Below are 19,182 nucleotides of genomic sequence, written 5' to 3'. Positions count from 1 at the left end.
ACTAAAAGAGAAGAAATTAAATTAGATGTTAGGGCAAAAATTCTTTGCTCAGAGGGTGGTGATGCGCTGGCACAGGCTGAGGATGCCCCGTCTCTGGAGGCACTCAAGGCCAGGTTGGATTGGACTCTAGGCAGCCTGATCTCATGGGGGGGGCAGCCCTGCCCATGACAAGGGGCTGGAGCTAATTGATCTTTAGAGATTTCTTCTAACCTAAGCCGTTCTATGATTCTGTGTGTATGTGTGTGTAACTGCGTAATTAGATAGGCCTGCGTTTATGTAGACGTTGTCTTTAACCATCTATCAGCTTTAGAATTCTGTCTTTGCTTCAGGATGTGTCAGCGAGTTGCAGGGCTACAGTTCACCTATGAGTGTCTGTTTGCAACAGCTCCTTGTACCAGTGCTAGTGAACTACTTCTCTTTTTTCTTAATGCAAATGCAGATCATCTTTTTACCTTTCTTTTTAAAATGTGAATGTGTGTTAAAGCTTTGTCTTGGAAACAGATTTCCTTGTAACTTCTAATGATGTGTATGTTTTGTTTCCAGTAGGTATTGGAGCTGAAATTATTCATCCACTTCTCTGAGCCTTTTGAAAAGTGACTAAATGCAACTGGGTCAGGTTGTCTGTGGGCATGAAGTGGTTGGGAGAATCCAAGAACATGGTGGTGAATGGCAGGAGGAGTGGAAGCAGGGCGTCTAACGACCACGTGCAAAATCAAACCAAATTGCAGCACACAGGAAAGGAGAATCCCAGGTCTGGCAAAAATGGAGTTGAGAGAAGATCAAGCAGATGTACGTACATGTTTGTGCAGTTTGGTGTTTGTGCTTCGTCTATCAGTTTGTGTGCCAGGCTCCTGCTGTGTCTTAATTCACGAAGGAGGTGTGCATGTAGCTCTTATCAAAAGTACTGGTCATGTTTGTATTTGTTGGATGTTGTAACTCATTTGGGGAATATGGCTCTCTTCAGTTTAGAAGTTAAGTGATAGTGGTAGAACATACATTAATCTGAAGCTGGTTGTGTGCAAAATACATGATTGGCACTTACTGAGAACTAGTGCAATCGGAGCTAGGTAACAGATATGACTCAAGTTACTAGCCCAAATCTTAGTGAATGTGTGTTTGTGTAGAAATAAACCCCATTTTCAGTGAAGTCACATGTATCAGTAGTAGTTTGAAGGCTGTTCTAAGGAACATGGGTGTTTATTTTTGCTATTGACTTGAAGCGACGAATGAAATAGAAATTTGGAAGAAACTTTTGTTTCAAATTTTAGGACAGTCAGACTTAAATTTTTATGGCTTTGTCACACTCATAGGCCTTAAAGTTTAGAGGCAAGTACAACTGGGTTGTGTTGGAATATGCTTGTATGTGGGGAGGTGGAGAGAGAAGGAAGCCAAAATACAATATGATAAAAATACATTCTGAAATGCTGTTGTCAGCTACAATAACCAACAAAAGCAAGCTAAAAATGATCTGCGCTTCTGCTTCTTCCTTTGTCATTTATTTATTTATTTATTTATGGCTATCCAAACTTCAGTTGCAGCCTCCCCTCCCCCCTGGTGTAGGTGGGTTTCAGAACGTTCCGTAAATGATACCTGGTTTATGCTTTCTTATTTGCAGGTAGTGGTGCTTCGGGATTTGAGGGTCAGAGTCGTTATGTGCCTTCCTCTGGAATGTCTGCCAAGGAACTGTGTGAGAACGATGACCTAGCAACTAGTTTGGTTCTTGATCCTTACTTAGGTTTTCAGACACACAAAATGAATACTAGGTAACTTGTCTTTACTTTTCTAGAAAAGAATTGGTCTTCTGATTGCATCAATTAAGATGATAACTGTGGAATTTCCTGCATGTTTACAGAAGTCTGAAACAGTGACGGTGGGATTCTGCCTTTGGAATGGTGCTGCATTTGAGGCAGGAACTTAAAGCTCTGTAGCTGTTTGCTTTTGTGACTCTATCACAGGTCTTCCCATTACCCTTAGCTGTGTGTTTATAGATGCTTTTCTAGCTTAAACAGTTAACTCATCATCAGTTTTAAACTGTTAGCCATTTGAAATAATGTTTCAAAGAGTTGGTGTCTGGGGAGCGTGGTGTATTTCCTATTTATTTTGTTGGCCGGGGATTTTTTTTCTTCTCAACTTGTACGACATCTGGAGACTTCCTCCCTGAGTTCCAATGTTAGTGCCACCTGATACCAGGCTCTTGCAGATCTGTGCTGAAGAAACACTACTCAGATATGTCTGTGTACACATCAGATAAATTCACGTGCACATTTGGAACCTTCCTACCAGATTTGCACGTACTGTTATGCACCTGCCTGAATACTTGGCTTAAATTCAGGGTGGGCTTTTGGTTTAGTTGTTGCATGCCCCTTCCTGTTTGCCAGTTATACCACCATGTCTAAGTGTATTCTGTAAAGGATACGCACTGCTGGCTTACTGGGGAAGCTGTGCATGAATGGTACGTTTCTGAAGACAAGGAACTGTGTGTGTGTTGTTGTATGAACAAATGGGGGATCTTGGTCTGAGCTGGGGTTTCTAGGCCAGGTCAAGAGAAAGCAGGCTTCCCAACCCTTGCAACTTAGTGCTGTGGATACTTCAAAAGAAGAACAGTTTACCTGTATGGCATGGGCAAATAAGCAGAGTATCGGTTCAGTATTTTGTCTTTGTGTGTCTGTGTGACAAGCTGATGACTGGTATAGCCTTATGGTGTGAGTTGCACCTGAAGTTGTAGCAGTGTGTTCCTAATAACTGTAAAGACTTATTCCAGGGAGATCTCTCTTTTCTACAGAGAGTGCAGTGTCCATCTTTAAGAGAAACCCCAGTATTCTTCCTGTTCTCTCCGTGCTGTTGATTACAGTAGCATGTTATGCCCAAAACAGTGTCTAGGTGGATATTCAATTGTATCTGCATTTCCAGAAGTCAACTGAGATGAATATATATGTGCTCAAAAGCCCTTGTTGTTGTTTAATGACTGGTGGTGTATGGCTGTTTGGAAACAGCTAATTCTTTTGCATTTGCTAAGGAAATTACGTATCTATCAGTAGCTGGAGAATTTGCTTTCGTAATTGATGTGTTTTCAACGTGTGAAATACTTGAATTACTGATTTGCAACAAAAGACTACACAGAGGCTATCATCATGTGTTTCTTCCTTTCTCAGGCTCGGAGTACAGTTACAGGCAGCCTTCAAGGACAGTAGTTAATAATCTTGGAGCGCTATGGGAAATACTTAGGTGAGGCTTACAACTTCTGCCAGAAGCTTGTCGTCTTGACTCTTTCTTAATGTCTTACTGAGAGTTTCTACCATTACAATGAATCAAAATTAAGCTCTCAGCATAGTTCTTGGTTGTCTATCAGTGTAGTGATGACTTCTGCTTATTACTGTAGTTACTTGGCTGGGACCACCTTCCTTCCATCTAGTGAGATGTAGTGCTTCTAGAACTTTGTAGAGCTGTTGCCCTCATGTAATTCTGAGGGAAAGTTGGGGGGGGAAGGATAGAAGTGGATGTTTGTAGACCCAATTCAAAACAAATATAATCAGGTGCCAAATATATACTTGTAGTAACAAAAAAAGGTTAAAACTTATGTTGAGTATCTTGTGTTTCGGTGTACTGTAGCCATATAAATCTTAGCAACATCATTAGTGTGATGAGGTGAGATTAAAATAAAATGCCTGCTTATGAAGGCATGGAAGTATTTCCTCATCCCATGTTCCAGTTTGTTTGAAGACATACATGGAAGTGACTGTGGTGGTTTTGCTTGGCTGTTGGTAGTGCACAGAAAGTGTTCTAGCAACCAGCAGCCCAGTGTGAGTTTATGATTGCTTGATGAAATTGTATTTTATCTTGCTTCTAGGAGCCAAATCTGCATTTTTGTTTGCAGAAGTGTCTTCTATATATGCACTCTTTGTACTTCATGCCTTTAGTTGAAGAGTTTGTAAACATTGTTTTTTTTCCCATAGCGTATTGATTAGAGATGAAACTTATAATGTTGTAGTTAAACATCTAGATAATTTCTGGAACTTCTGTCTTTATATCATCCTTATACTGGAGTGGTGACAAGAACCTGGGTGTGCTTTTTGTGTGGGTGGTTGTTTTTTGTGGAGGCAGTGGGAGGAAGGTGCCACAATTCCTCAGTGTCCATTGTCTTGGGAATTGGGCTGGTAGCTTTGTGAGCTGTCATGTCAGTAACATCTCAAAGAGCTGAAAGCTTGGTATCAAAAGACTTCAGTCAGATCCCCTAGTGATTTTTTCCACTGTTTCTGTGAAATGTCTTCTTGTTGCCAGGGATTTGATAGCCTGCCTAAAATGTAGCTCTAGAAGTTCTTTAATGGCTTTACTTAAAAGTAACTTTTATTTGTTTCATCATCCTGGTTTTCCAAGAGAAAGCAAATTGTTTCCAAAGGTTGTGCCCTTCTGTAACAGGCTTTTGGTCATTTTCCCCAGTTTGGTAGCTCATGTGCCTGCAAAATAGAATGTTAGTAGTTAGTCAGAAAAAAACAAAACCACCACCCATGTTTAAGGAAGTACCATCTCACCCAGTGTAGATACTCTCAGAGGTTTTTCCACTTCTTATATGAATCCTTTTTTGTGATAAAGGCTAAAGGTTGTGATAAAGGCTGTAAGATTAATGTAGTCTTGTATGCTGTCTATAGAAAGAAAGCCCACTATTTTGAAAACCAGTTTTTCCAGGTTTGAAAGTTGTCAAACACTGGAGTTTAAAGCTGAGGTTTGTAAAAAGCCAAGGGGATTCTTGCTCATCTGACTATCTCTTGTTTTTGGATACTTCTCCCTAGGCTGAGGGCTGAGTCCTGAAGTTGTCTCAATGACTAATCCACCTTTGACTGTATTGCATACAAATGTGTTAGTATTTAAATTTGAGCCACTCTCCTGATCATGTGGTTGCTGTTACTGATTGCTCTTGGTTCCTGGTTCCCTACAGCTCAAGCATCATGCTTGGGAATGCCAAGAGCACTTCCAAGTGTCATTTAAGTTTCCTGGTAGTACAGGAAGTCAAATTGTAGTCTGTTTTAGGAGAGTTTAGGTGTGTTTCTGAACTCGCATTGCTGCTTTCTGTGAAGCTGCAAGTTGGCACATGGGATGGCTGGTTTTGCCTGAAAGCGAAGCAAGCTTTAAGAATGACAGTTTTCCAGAGCAAACATGAAGTTTTTGGGGATGATACGTTGGAAGCATTTGCTGGCCTGAGGGAAACAGGCAGTCGTTCCTGAACTAGACGGGGTGTCAGCCCTGGTCCCTTAGCAGCAGTGAAGAAAGAAGGGCAAAGCAGTCCCACTCACTTGCACTTGGAGGTCTGTGCTGAATCTCTTCTCTGCTCCCCTGCTTGTTTAAATATAGTTATTAAAGGGGTCGTCCTGACTGAGTGGAGTTTGAATGTGGAAAAAAGCACTTGACACCTACTGCAGGAAGGTGCGTGACGTGTGGTTCAACTTCAGTGCTGTGCTGCACAGATGTTGTGTTACAGGTAGCAATACACTTCTTCATTCTGAAGCTCTTACATTCTTCAGTCACCATTGTGTACTTGCTGCCAAAAGTCATTTTGACTTTTGTTTAAAATATGTGTTCCCTTTTTTTAAAAAGAAACAGGCAAACAAAACCATCCGATGAATTTAGTGAGGTTATTGAGCTTGCTCCTGCTTCTCCTCTTCTCTTCCCATTCCCAAAGACTGTGTTGGAATTAGCTGTTGTGCTGCTGAATGTTTAGGATTTAAAAACCACCCAAACAAGAAAACCCTGCTCTTACACAGGTTTTCCAGTTACACTTCTAGCAGTAAAGAAGTGTTATATGTTTGAAGGATAGAGTGGCTTATGCACAGTAGTCGTGCTGACTGTTAAGTTGAATTTTGCCCTGATGCTCCACACAGTAGGATGAAAGAATGTGCATTCTCCCAGCTGCCTCTGTCCTCAGTACTTTAAAAATGCATTTATTTTTCAGCTGTAGTGAGGATGAGTTTCTGTGGCTGCTAGAATTTTCATTACTTCTATCTAGGTTAGATTTGAGCTTTGCCTGCAGTGGTATGTGTACATCTTTCAGTTCAGGAAACTTAAGTAAAGTGAACTACTTTATCATGTAAAAAAATGCAGTCTTGAGCTTTGGCCTTCAAGGAATATGGGATTTTTGCTGATAATGGCACTGGAAATTAAAGACAAAAACTGATTATTAGGGAACTAGTTTTTACTTAAGGTACTCCTACTACAGGTTGGAAAAAATGTTAACTGAATATTACTTTTCAACTCTTGCTGTGTGGTCTTGAAATGCTTAAGAGCCTTGCAGTGCTAGCGTTTGTGCTGAATTCCTGGAGTTGGAGTAATTTCTCTCTTTCCACAACTAGTAAAGAAAAATAACAAGCACTTTGTCTGGAATTTAAGAGGCCAATGGGATGCTGTGTTTTGACAAAGTCACTCTTTCTGGTTTTTCCCAGTCAGGACGTAAGAATTCAATTTAGTGGTGAAGTCCTTTGGTGCTGTCAGGTGCATGCATTACATGGGCTTTCATACTGAAACTCTTTCAGGATCCATTTCTGTTCAAACTCGCTGCTCTCAGTGGCTGAGCGAGGTACTGTGCTTCCAAACTTACCAGAACCTCTCCTTTAACTTCCTTTATAGGCAAGCATCTCACTGACCTTTGGCTTTATACCTTGGAGTTTCAAGATTCTTTAAGTATTCCTGAGGTAAGAGGAAACAAGAGGGAGAAAGACCTGTGCTTCATCAAGCAGTGTTTTCTTACATCCTGCTTGTTGAGACAGCTTCAATTTGGCCCTTAATTGGGAGAAGATCATCTTCTGCTGGGAAATTTAAGAAGTTTCCATTCTGCAGCTTGTCAGGAAGAAGGGTGACTAGTCTTTCTCTAAAGATACTGTGATAGCTGAATTTTGCATTAACTTACTTGGAACAGCCAGACTGTTCTGCAGCAAACCCTGTGCTCTGTGAGACGTTCTTCCCTGAAGCTGCTTGTAGGATGGCTCAAGGATTCTGTGCCTGTGCTCAGATTCAGATGTGAGAGCATCTTGTTCTTGTGATAGAATCCTACAAAGGTACAATTCGTGCGAGTGAACCAGGAGTTTGGGCAGACACGAATCTGACTTGAGTTTGCTCTTGAGTTTTGGGACCGGCGTGGCTGGTTTGTTCATTCTGTTTTTCTTCTGCTCTTTCCATCTCTTCATTTTTCCTCTTTGAAGTAAGAATTTTACGGAAATTTAAGAGCCTTGGTTGTTTGGTTTTGCTCAGTGTCTTTTCAGGCTCTCTTCATGCTCTTGGAAAACTATCATGTCGATACTTTGAGCACATCAGTAGACTTTTCATGTCGTGTGAACGAGGAAGTTCTGTACTGCTAAAATCATAGATAGTACTGATGATAGCTTCTCATATCTACGTGGTTTTGTGGTAGAGAGTGCTGGGAAAGTCGAATAAGTTTCTATTTCATAACCCTCTGGGAGAAGTGAAGCATCTATATTAAACGCAGCAGAGTTTCACATTCTCAAGGAAGATGCAGCTTTCAGGCTTTCTTGGCCTGCTGGCATCCTCTGTCTCAAGTCAGCAGGTACCCGTTGCAGTGCATGTGGTGATGTCCCTGTGAAACATGACAAATCTGGTTGTGGTATTCTGGCTTATCTCAGACTTCATACAGTTTATATACTGCAGTTCATGCCTGCAGTTGAGCTGTGGAAAAACTCACTTGCTCAGGTACAAAGCATCCTTTTGTTTCATTGAGTTGGGAACCCATGAAGTGTGTGGTGCTGCTGGTTTCCAGTCTGTTTCCACATACGTGTGGATGCTTCCATTGCTTGCTTGGATTCCTTTGCTCCTTTGCCATGTGAATCATCTCAATAAAACATGTGATAAAGGTGCTGCAGGAGATCCTTGATAGTATTTTTGAACCCTTGGCTTCTAAGTCATGTACTTTGAATTACCTTGTTCCAGATTTCAAATGATTGGTGTACAGCATGACATTTATCTGATCTGTTAGTGTTTCAAGATGTTTTTTGATTGGTTTTGTTTTTTACCATACTCCAACCATTCTGCAGCCTTCTTTTTGGTCTTTTCAAGACTGGTGTATGTAGTATTTCTATTTGTCTGGAGCGATGTTACATGAGTTGCTGCTAGACTTTTGAAAGGATTCTGGTAGCAGTATAGAATGCCTGAAAAAAGAACCTGGAAAAACCCCTGCTGATGTAAGCTATGGAGGTAAGCAGGGTTGGTGCCTGTTCCTGAGCTGCCTAAGGTAACTCATCAAGTCTGGTCACTTGTAGAGAATGGTGCATTGTGGAAGAAGTGAAATAGGAGAGCCACTTAGAGGCTATAAGATGTTCTTCTAATTACTAAAAAGAAACATAGTGCATTAATTCTTTTTCTTTTTTGGCTTTTCCATCTACCATGCTTCCTTTTTTTTGCTTCTTCCAGGGAGTTAGGATACTGTTGTCTGTGGTTAGCGTAAACTGAACTGCTTCCTGATGTATGACAGTGCCTGTCAGCACATGCATCTCTCCAGTGCTAACACAGTATTGAATGTGATGGTTTTTCCATCTATCTTTGTTCCTGCAGATTATTTAGATTAAAAAAAAAAAAATTAAGCACAATAAAGGAAAAGGAGAGATTAGTCATTCACTTAGCCCTGAAAGAACTGTAATTGCCAAAGCCCAAACATTAGCAGTAAATGCGACGTCTCTTCCTCTTGTGCAGTTTGTAGTTATAGATGTAAGTAAAGTGCTGTCCAGTCACATTTGTGCCTGCTGGTGTGTATTGTGCTTGTGATGATAGGAGTACAATTGGGTCCCTGTTGCAAAAGGTGTTTCTGATTGCCATTACAAGAAACTAGTCAAATGTAGTTTATCTCATTCTGAATTCCCTTGGTATCTGAGAAAGCTCTGTGAGGTTTTGGCAGTCAAATCTGGGGAAGGTTTCCTTCTTCTTTTCAGAATAAGCAGATTTTTCCTGATTGTATGTCTGACTGATAGGTGAACAAGACTTGGTGTAACAGAACAAAATGACAGTCGCCTCATCTGTAGCCTGAAGGGATTTTTCTTCTGCAACAAGGCTTGCTGGGCATTTTGCTTTGGGGGGAAAAAGGGATAAGTATGTTTGTTGTTAAAGAAGGTAATTGGAAAATTCCTGGCACAGCATTTATTGCAGTTTGAAGTGGGTAAGTTTTAGAAATGCATCATCTACTTCTTGTTAGAAGTACTGTAGTCTTGTTAGATATTATCCCAGCAGGTAGAATACTTACCTCATACCTTCTCTGTATTACCTACTGTATTTTCTGTTCTGAAAGCTCACAAGGTTACACTGATCGTTTTTGCAGTATTCAAAAAGATGTGAAGAACTGTAGAGTTACTCTATTGCAGAGACCTTTTTTCAAATGGAAAATTCAGAGAAGATGCTTATGTGAAAGCATGGAAAGCTGATAACCTGCACTGCCCCTGGAGCCAATATTCCTTTTCAAGGGTCTTTATTTATTGTATTAGGAGCAAAAATACAGCATTCTTCTTCCTTGTGAATGAAGTGGTATTCCCTTCACTGTCAGCTATTTGTGATTAAACAAAAATTGAGACGTGAACACTTAACATTAATCTGTTAAGGAGCTGATGAGGTTTCCTTCTGCCAGCTTAATTAAGTAATTTATTTCCTATTTTTTGTTTCTGTCATCAAATACAGGCTTTGTTTGGTAAGTAAGATCAGTACAGTAACTCTCTGGTAGAGATCCTGAAACTGGTATACATTTAAGAAGGTCCTAATCTCATGGATTTAGTAAAAAAACTGTTAATTTCTTCAGCTACAGAAGCCACAACTGTGTATAGATCACTTGGTACTAGAGTTGCTATAAAACTTAAAGCATCCAATTTATTCATTCATTTATTTATTTATTTATTTATTTATTTTGGGTGCACATAGCAATCATAAATTGATAAAGTTAGGACAGTGATACTTGCATCATACTAGTTCTTTGGATGCTGTCTTCCAAATGAAAGGTGTTGAAAATAGTGAAACGTTATTCTGTACTGGTTGATGTTATCAGCAGTGCATTTTATACATAAATTGCCTCATCAGTATGGAAGGTTTTAAAATTACAAGCAGTAAGGTTGAAGCCCTTCATCATTACCTCTGAAAGTGAGGGTCTGTGGTTTACTTGTGTTAACAGTCGGTTTCTTTATGCGAGGAGTAAAGTATTTATCTGGCCAACAAAAAATCTTGTGTGCTGTGAGTTACTGTGAGGAAGAACTGCAAACGAATAACAGTGGACTGGAATAGCTTTATTCTTTGTTTCAGATTTCGACCTATAAAAGGAAGGCAAGAAGAACTAAAAGAGGTGATTGAACGTTTTAAGAAAGATGAGCACTTAGAAAAAGCCTTCAAGTCCTTGACGTCAGGTGACTGGGCCCGGCACTATTTTCTTAACAAGAACAAAATGCAGGAAAGGTTGTTCAAAGAACATGTAGGTGTACTTGTAATTAATGTGCTTTTTCAGATGGTTGAAAGGCTAAGAAAATGTAAAAGTTTCATAAGAATGTAGCAGTAGCAAAGTGAAGAAATCCTCTGCAGTTACGTATTGCTTGTTTGAATGCTTTTTTTTTTTTTTTTTTTTTTTAAGGCGAACTTCTTGTGTTTGTTAAAACCCAAATAACTTGAAGGAATGTTGGGGAAAAGTGAATTTCCATTGCTATTTATTTCGGAGGCATATAGAAGGAAAAAGACATTTGCCTCTTCTGTTGTTGGCTTAAGTTCTAGACAGAAGAGAGAAGCCCTGCTGCTGAGAGACAGAAATTTTGAGGACTTATTTTTATATTGTGTTTTTTATTGTTGTTTTTTTTTCCTGTTTGTTTTTATAACTTACAGCTACTGTAAATCAAAGTGTGGATCAAAGAAAAGGAAAAGGGAGAAGCCTTGGTACCTCAAAGCTGAATTGGCTCAATTGTTAATGTGTATAGGAGCTTTATGTGAGAATATTCTTGCTCTTCCTCTACTTTAAGCACCCCAAGATCGTTTTGTAAAGGTTGTTGACTTTGCAAAGAAATTGTAGTACTGTTTAACTTCAAAAAAAAAAACCAACCAACCAAACAAAAAACCTCTTTCTGGAATTCAGAATGTTGCTTGCATATACAACCAAAAGGAATTTGGCCTTTTCCTATTCTAAAATAGATTTAATCTAGTCGTGTAGAAGAAAGTAGGCAGCAAATCCTGCTTTCCCAAAGCATTTTTAACTAAAGCTGCCAAAAGGAACTGGTTGAAACTGTGATCTGCTCCAGCAATCTCTGAACTCAGCAGCTGGATTTCTCATGGAAATAATATCTCGTTCAGAGCTGGGAAGAATAAAATCTCATTTAAAAAGGTTGTTAGGTCTCCGTGGTTCTTCGAGACCCAAGACAACTTCTTGAAATTGTTTTCCTCACTGCTGTTGTTTTGCTTTTAACGGAATGCTGTTATTTTCTTTCATTGCAGGTATTTATTTATTTACGAATGTTTGCAACTGACAGTGGGTTTGAGATACTGCCTTGTAACCGGTATTCTTCTGAGCAGAACGGAGCCAAAATAGTTGCAACGAAAGAGTGGTAAGTAATGCAGCTTACTGTTAGGTTGTTTCTACCAATTATTTTGATTGAGTTAATAAAGAAAAGTGTAGCGTGATTTAGAATTAAAATTGTAATGAGGGAATTGGAATGGAAGCTTTGCATTTAAGTGCGTTGAAAAGTTTTGTGTTGAAACTTCTAATGCTGAAAGTCTTGAAGGACCTTCTGGAAGAAGAAGGCGCGCTTCAAAACCCTGTCAATAGCTAGGAAATTACTCAAACACAACATTGATAAGAGTGCTGTGCAGTTTCTGTAAAAGAATTTTGCACTTGAAAGGTTTGGCTCAAGGGAATAAGCAAGAACGAATAAGCAAGAGCGTCGTTTTAACGGCTGTAGAAGCTGAAGTAATCAAAACTCTTGTGGCTACTTGCTTGCATCCTCAGGAGACTGCAGAAACAGTGATGGTAATGCCTGTCAGACTTCATGTAATTGATTCTGTGTAGTGGCATAATAACATTTAGTTCGTGTAAGAGGAAAGGTCTACCTAGCCTAATTGTTGTCATCTTGTGCTTTTGTGAAAAAATGCCATGCTGTTACACTTTATGGGCTTTTTTTAAATGTGCATATACTTATTTTTACTGTTCTTTACACTAAAGGAAACGGAATGATAAAATAGAACTACTTGTTGGCTGTATTGCTGAACTGTCAGAAATGGAAGAAAACATGCTGCTGAGACATGGGGAAAATGATTTCAGTGTAATGTATTCCACAAGGAAAAACTGTGCACAGCTGTGGCTTGGTCCTGCTGCGTTTATCAATCATGGTGAGTAATAAGTATTGAATCTGTTAAATGGCAGAAGCAGTTCTGTTCAGAAACAACATAAGTGAGCTAGATCACAACAGGGCATCAGAGAAACCAGAATCGAGCATACTGGTTACTAGTGTAACACAGAACTCTACTTGGGAGCTTCCCAGACCAGAGCTGACTGGCTGTGAACTGAGAAAACTCAGAAGAGGCTCTGGAAAGTGATGCCACCTTCTTTCACAGAGACCTTGAAGCTGGCAGCTGAGTTAGTGGAGCATGTTGTCCTATTCTGAATTGTTAATGTAGCAAAGTTTCTGAATGTGGTCAGCAATAATGTATTAGCTGAACTCCTTGTGCTGCTTTTAAATGCTTGCACAGAAGCTTCACTGCTTCTGTTGCATTTGTACTCTGAAGGAAGAGCAGGTAGGATTTAAGATAAATCCTGTTACCTTGAAGAAGAGGGAATTTGAAAAGTTGTGGTAGAGTAAGGAAGAGTTCAGAAACCAAACTGTATCAAAGTGGTTATCTCCTGATATACAGCTTTATGCAGTAGTGCTACGACTCCCAGGATTTAGTTGAGATGCTAGTGTTATTGAAGTCAGAGTGAATCCTTACTTTAGACATCTACAACTATTCATGTTTCAGGTCTTATCAACAGTTAATTGACTTTATCTTTTGGACCTTTTTCAGATTGCAGACCTAACTGTAAGGTAAGCATGAAATTAAAAATAAAGCCCCCTGCTTTTTTTTTTTTTTTTCTTTGTCCCTGCACCTTTTCCTACCCAGCTGTTTTGCTTCTTGTTTTCTTATTTACTGTTCAACCTTAATGACTTGCCTTTCTTTCCCTCCCCCTGCACTTCCTGTCCTTTTCTCAAGTTTGTGTCAACTGGCAGAGATACAGCATGTGTGAAAGCTCTGAGAGATATTGAGCCTGGAGAAGAAATCTCTTGTTATTATGGAGATGGCTTTTTTGGAGAAAATAACGAATACTGCGAATGTTACACCTGTGAAAGGTATGCATCGATGTAAATAAGTCTTTCCCATGAAATTGGGCATATTCATAACGTATTCTGTGAAACTAGTGACACTTGGTTATGAGTACACAATTCTTCAACTCATTATTATTGCTTCTTAATTCATCATAATGATTTTTTTTCAAAAATCATTTCATGATTTTTTTAGTTTTTCAACTAAATAGTCACATTTGCTAAGAACTCCTGTTTTCTGTTCTGTTTTTTTTTCTTTTTTTTTCCAGAAATAGCCAAAACAACAAAAAACAATCTAAAATCTTTGAAATAACCTTTTCTGAATAAGGTAGAATTGGAAAGAAAAGTAGTTGCAGATCTTATGAGCCCATTAGCAACCGATCCTGACTGCAGCTCTTAGAGCAAAGCAGGTTTCGTTAGTCTTTTCTTTGTTGATCTAAATGAAGTTCTGATGAAAACAATCTAAGTAGTTTTCACGTTATCTCATCAGAACCTGTAGGGTTTAAGTACTAAATGTCTGCTGGTTAGGACAGTGTTTTCTTGTATCTATTTGTTGCACCATAGCAGCAAGCTTACTTGTTTTCCATCTCGTCTGAACCTAACTGAACAAAATCATTCAAAAGAATTTCACAGTTGTTTCTTCTGATTTCTGCTTGCTGTGAGTGTGAAGGTTTGATGCACACTTACGTAAATAGTTTCATAACCTAACCTTCATTTTTACTGTCTAGTTTGGTTACTAACAGTTCTTGCGCTTCAAGGGGAAAACCTGCTGGTGTGGGCCTCAAAGATCATTTGATGTTGGTAGGTCATTCCAAGCAAGGGGTGCAGCCTCAGACATTTGTCTGTAGACCTTCTAGGTAAAGTGTACTTCAGCCCTGGGAGCTGCTAAGTATTGAATAGATGAACATCACTATCACTTTTTCCTTCCAACGTTGAGGGCCATTTCTTTTTGCTCAAGTTTTTCAATGTAATATCAATATATACGTTGGGTTTCAAGACAGACCAACTTCATATATCAGAATACTTTCAGAAACATGTCGTCTTTGGATTTAAAGCACATAAAAATTGCGTATTTTAAAACTAACACTTGTGTAATTCTTGCTTTGGGAGTCTATTTCTCAGTCACAAGGTTATGTTACAAAAATTAGAGGAGAAATTTGAATTTAGGGGAACTGAGAAAGGGAAAATGAGTCCTTAAATATGCTTAGAAGCCAACCTGATAAGTACCTGTTATGAAAAAGGAGATGCGTAGAAAAATCAGCTGTGTCTGTATGCCACAAGAAATAATTCTTAAGAGATCCAATTTCAACTATTCCGTAAAGGTTGTAATTTTGTAATGTTAAAATGCTACACTTCTGGGAGTCTGAGGGATATGTTTTGGAGCTGAGGGAAGGTTAGCACTGAAAAATACTTTCAAATCTCCAAGAAAATCAGCATGAAGAAAACGTGCATACATGCATTTATGCCGTTAGGTAAGCGCGCAGTTCATGTCTGACTGAAATAACCAAGCACCAAAGGCATGGCAGAAGGCTGTTGTCGTTATTTATGGCACTGTTGTTCTGATCTCAAGCAACTGCCACTTGTGCTGATTTCAGCCTGGTATCTTATTTTAACTGCCTGTAATTTGCAGAGTTCAAAATAATGCCAAGAGTGTTCAGTATAGTATTATATCTGCATAATAATAATAGTTAATTTTGTGGAGATTGAGATCCTCTCCAATCTTTGATGTGCTTTTGGTTACATTTTGTGGATTTTCTTCCAGTGCAATGTGCTGGAAACCAAACTGAAGTTGTCTCCAATATTTCTGCAGAATGCAAGCCTGCAGGATGATTAGGAATACTGATGGATGTGGGTAGTAGAGGTTCAAGTGCAGGTGTAGAAATTCTTAATTTCTTTTTTTCTGTGATGAAATTTTCAAGTTTTCTTATTTATCATGAAAATTGGACAGCTATGTAGTTCATCTTTCATCTCTAAAGGAAAACAAATACGTGGTCATTGTAGTCCATTTTATGTACTCTTAAAACACTTTCTAACGCAGTAACTGGGGCTCACTTCTTTTTAATTAAGCTGCTGTGAATAGGGAAAATATGTACTGTTACTTTGATTTCAAGTAGTATATTTCAAGTAGTTTGTATAACTTCATTATGAAAAGAGAATAAAGCAGATGTAAAGCAAGAGGAAAACCTACTTATGTATTTTTTTCTTCTCGCAAGAAATTAGTGGAAGATGTTTAAAAAAAAGAAAAGCCATCTTAGTGCAATTATGCCTGTGTTATCTGATTAAAACAGCCTGTGATTGCTAATAAATTCAAAGGTTGTTGGTACTATTTATCTATGTGTTGCTGTGATTCAGACTAATATGCATGTAAAAACTTAGGACTTTGTTTCATATTTGTCATATTTGCCTTTGTAGGCGCGGAACTGGTGCTTTTAAATCAAGAGTGGGATTGCCAGCCCCTACTCCTGTGATTAATAGTAAATATGGACTGAGAGAAACAGATAAACGATTGAACAGGCTCAAAAAGCTGGGTGACAGCAGCAAAAACTCAGACAGCCAGTCCGTCAGCTCTAACACTGATGCAGATACCACTCAGGAAAAAGCTAATGCAAGTAAGCAAGTGTGGGACTTACCGTTTTATAAAAGATGAACTTTCACTGTGATGGAATTGCTTCTTGTATTTGAGAAGCATCTCAAATGCTGGTCTTTAGGACTGTAATTGATTAAGGAAACTGAAGATAATTTATATAGCAAACTGTTTTCTTTAAGCCTTTCTATAAGAAGTAGTATATTCTTGTTTTGTTTGTATGTTCTTGGTTTCTTTCCTTCTCTTGTGTATACTTACAGCTAATAATTGGTGTCGTATTTCTAAATTTGTCAGTTAAAGAGCTTGTTGATTAGGTACATATCTGAAAAATATGGTAAATAATCACATGCAGTAGTATGGCTTATGAAAGAAAACTCAGTTCGAGGAGTCTCCATTCTGGGGGAAAACAGTTCTTACAGAAATACTTCTAGAGATTATTGAACGAATAGTCACCACCTTTAGAGATGCTTTAAACTGGGCAGCTATTCCCCCTCAGCATCCAGGACTGATAGTTCAGATACCTATTCTGAAATGAACATGCACAGTTAACAATTTCAGAAGAGATTGGAAGGGATTTTTGTTTGTCGTGCTCTTGAGAGGCTTCTCTTCATGGAGTAGTGAGTACTGTTTTTCTTCTTTTCTCCCCTCACATATATATTTATAGGCAAGATACAAATATTTTCAAGTTTGACTTAACTGAGTCACTTTGAGTATTTTGGCTCCATCTGTCTCTTATTTGATGTTGCAAATTAAAAAACGAACTAGTAACAAACACTTTTATTTTTTTTTTTTTTTTTTAGTTGTATGAACTCTGATTACAAACCTTTGTAGTTGCAGCTTTGCTTGGGCAGGCAGAACTCTGCTGTCACCTTAAATGACAGTGGACAGGCAACTGGAAAATTGAAAATGAAACCATTACTGTAGTTAAGGGTTTTTTGTTTCTTTTTTCTTTTTTTTTTTGTGGCCCTTGGTAGAAATAAATCTTGGTTAAAACGAGAGCTTGCTGATCCTCAGTATTTTGCTGGAATAATTCTCAGTATCTACTGAGGATAACGTGGGATCAATCTGAAAAATTCAATGGGAGAAGTAGCTTTGGGGGGCGCAGACACCAAACTTGATATAGTGGAGATGATGAGGGAATTTAGATAAACTGGGGTATTTCTGACAATCCTTTCACATCTGAATAGGAAATAAACCAGCCAGTTTCCTTATTGCATAATGTCTAGCTTGTCTAGGTTTTAATTAAAAGTATAAAATGAAACAACTACAGAATTTGGGGAGTGGAAACCTCAGGTAATGTCAGCATCATGAGTACTTTTTTTTTCTTTTGCAGCTAACAGAAAATCTTCAATTGGTGTGAAAAAGAATGGCAAAAATAGAACATTAACAAGACAGTCTATATCAAGAATTCCAGCATCATCAAACTCTACCTCATCTAAACTAACTCATATAAATAATTCCAGGGTACCAAAGAGACTGAAAAAGCCTGCAAAGCCTTTACTTTCAAAGATGAAGCAGAGAAATCAGTGCAAAAGGCCAGAGCAAAAGAATGCTTCTAAAAAGCTCGAAATGGGAAATTTAGTTCTCAAAGAGCCTAAAGTAGTTTTGTACAAAAGCTTGCCCATCAAAAAGGATAAAGAATTAGAGGGACCAGTCAAAGTTGCAGTCTCTAGTGGATGCTTAACCAGGCACGCGGCAAGAGAGTATAAACTGAATTCTGTGAAAGGTGCTCACGAGCATGGTGACATACCACCGTGCACATACATAACACGGAGGTCAGTGAGAACACGGATGAGTTTGAAGGAGACCTCTGACATAAAGCTTGAACCAAATACTTTGGATAGCTATAAGAATAACTTGGCGAGAACACGATCGGACGTTTTAGAGCAGCAGTCTCATGCAACGGATGAAAGCAACCTGGCTCATGGGACGTCACACAAAGGGGAGGCCAGGTGTCAGAAAAATGACGCGGGCACGTCAAAAAAGAAGTCTCGACAAGGAAAACTAGTGAAACCACCTGCAAAATTAGATGAAACGGATAATACGCACAATACACCTGTAAAAGATGAAGTACCAGACTTGATCAGCTCTCACTCAGAGAACGGAGAGAGGAATAACGTGGTAGATATACCTGTTAGCTATCAAGACTGTATCTCTGGATCTGGTAGCTGTTCTGTTGTAACGTCTGACAGTTTCAAAGCAAAGGACGGCTTCAGAACTGCAAAAACTAAAAAGAAAAGACGAATCACGAGGTATGATGCACAATTAATCCTTGAAAATAGCTCTGGGATCCCTAAACTGACTCTTCGTAGGCGGCATGATAGCAGTAGCAAGGCAAATGACCAAGAATCTGATGGAATGAATTCTTCAAAAATAAGCATCAAATTAAGTAAAGACCATGAAAAGGATAATAATTTATATGTAGCAAAGCTAAATAATGGGTTTAACTCAGGATCAGGCAATAGTTCAACAAAACTAAAAATACAGTTAAAACGAGAGGAAGAGAATAGAGGGACGTACCCTGAGGACCTTCATGAAAATGGTGTGTGTTGTAGTGAAACTCTCTCCCTTTTGGAGTCAAGAATGGAAGTAGATGATTATGCTCAGTATGAGGAGGAAACGGCAGATGAATCTTCATCAGAAGAGGATGATGAAGAGGAAGATGACTATGATGATGAATTTGATGACTTTATTCCTCTTCCTCCAGCAAAGAGATTAAGGCTCATTGTTGGCAAGGATTCAATAGATATTGATATTTCTTCCAGGAGGAGGGAAGATCAGTCTTTAAGGCTCAATGCATAAGCTTATAGGTCTTAAACTGACCTGGATGTCATTTTTTAAAAAACAAACATTAAAAAAAAAAATTAAAAAAAAACAAAAACAAAAAAAAAAACAAAAAAAACAAAACAGCAACAACAAATTCCATTTGATTATTCCTCAGCTGAAGAACTTTCTGAAAAACTTAGTGGCAGCACTTCTCTATTGTTTGTTCACCTATCAACATAATATTGTAGAAAGTGTACAGCATACTGACTCTTCTTAAGTCTGATTTGTGCAGATTTTTATTGTACTTTTTAATAGCCTTCTTATGTGCAATTCTGAGGTAGAGGTAATGCTCTGTTGTAAAATAAAGGCTCAAGCAAAGTTATGAAGTTGCATCAAATCTTTCCATGCAGGACAATGAGAATACAGTGTGGCTACACAATTATTTTTGATCTGTAAGAGTGCTAGTTTGCTCTTACAGTATTTGACTAAACAATTAAATAAAAATTAAAAAAAAAATCATAGTAGCAGCAT

The 19,182-nt window shown here is 38.6% G+C and overlaps 1 protein-coding gene across 1 annotated transcript; it reads left to right on the top strand.

Moving 5' to 3' along the window:
* Positions 1–629: 629 nt before the first annotated feature.
* On the top strand, positions 630–18,725 carry KMT5B (lysine methyltransferase 5B; the record flags this gene model as incomplete). Its single annotated transcript, XM_079537084.1, has 9 exons — positions 630–793; positions 1,620–1,763; positions 10,273–10,438; positions 11,443–11,552; positions 12,167–12,333; positions 13,006–13,025; positions 13,192–13,328; positions 15,714–15,910; positions 17,219–18,725. 9 exons carry the CDS (start codon positions 630–632, stop codon positions 18,685–18,687), a joined length of 2,574 nt encoding a protein of 857 aa, XP_079393210.1. The 3' UTR covers positions 18,688–18,725.
* Positions 18,726–19,182: the final 457 nt, after the last annotated feature.

Source organism: Tetrao urogallus, assembly GCF_951394365.1.
Source record: "Tetrao urogallus genome assembly, chromosome: 6".
Lineage (NCBI taxonomy): Eukaryota > Metazoa > Chordata > Aves > Galliformes > Phasianidae > Tetrao > Tetrao urogallus.
Note: the sequence above shows the minus strand (reverse complement) of the source record. Positions and strands in the feature narration are given on the sequence as shown.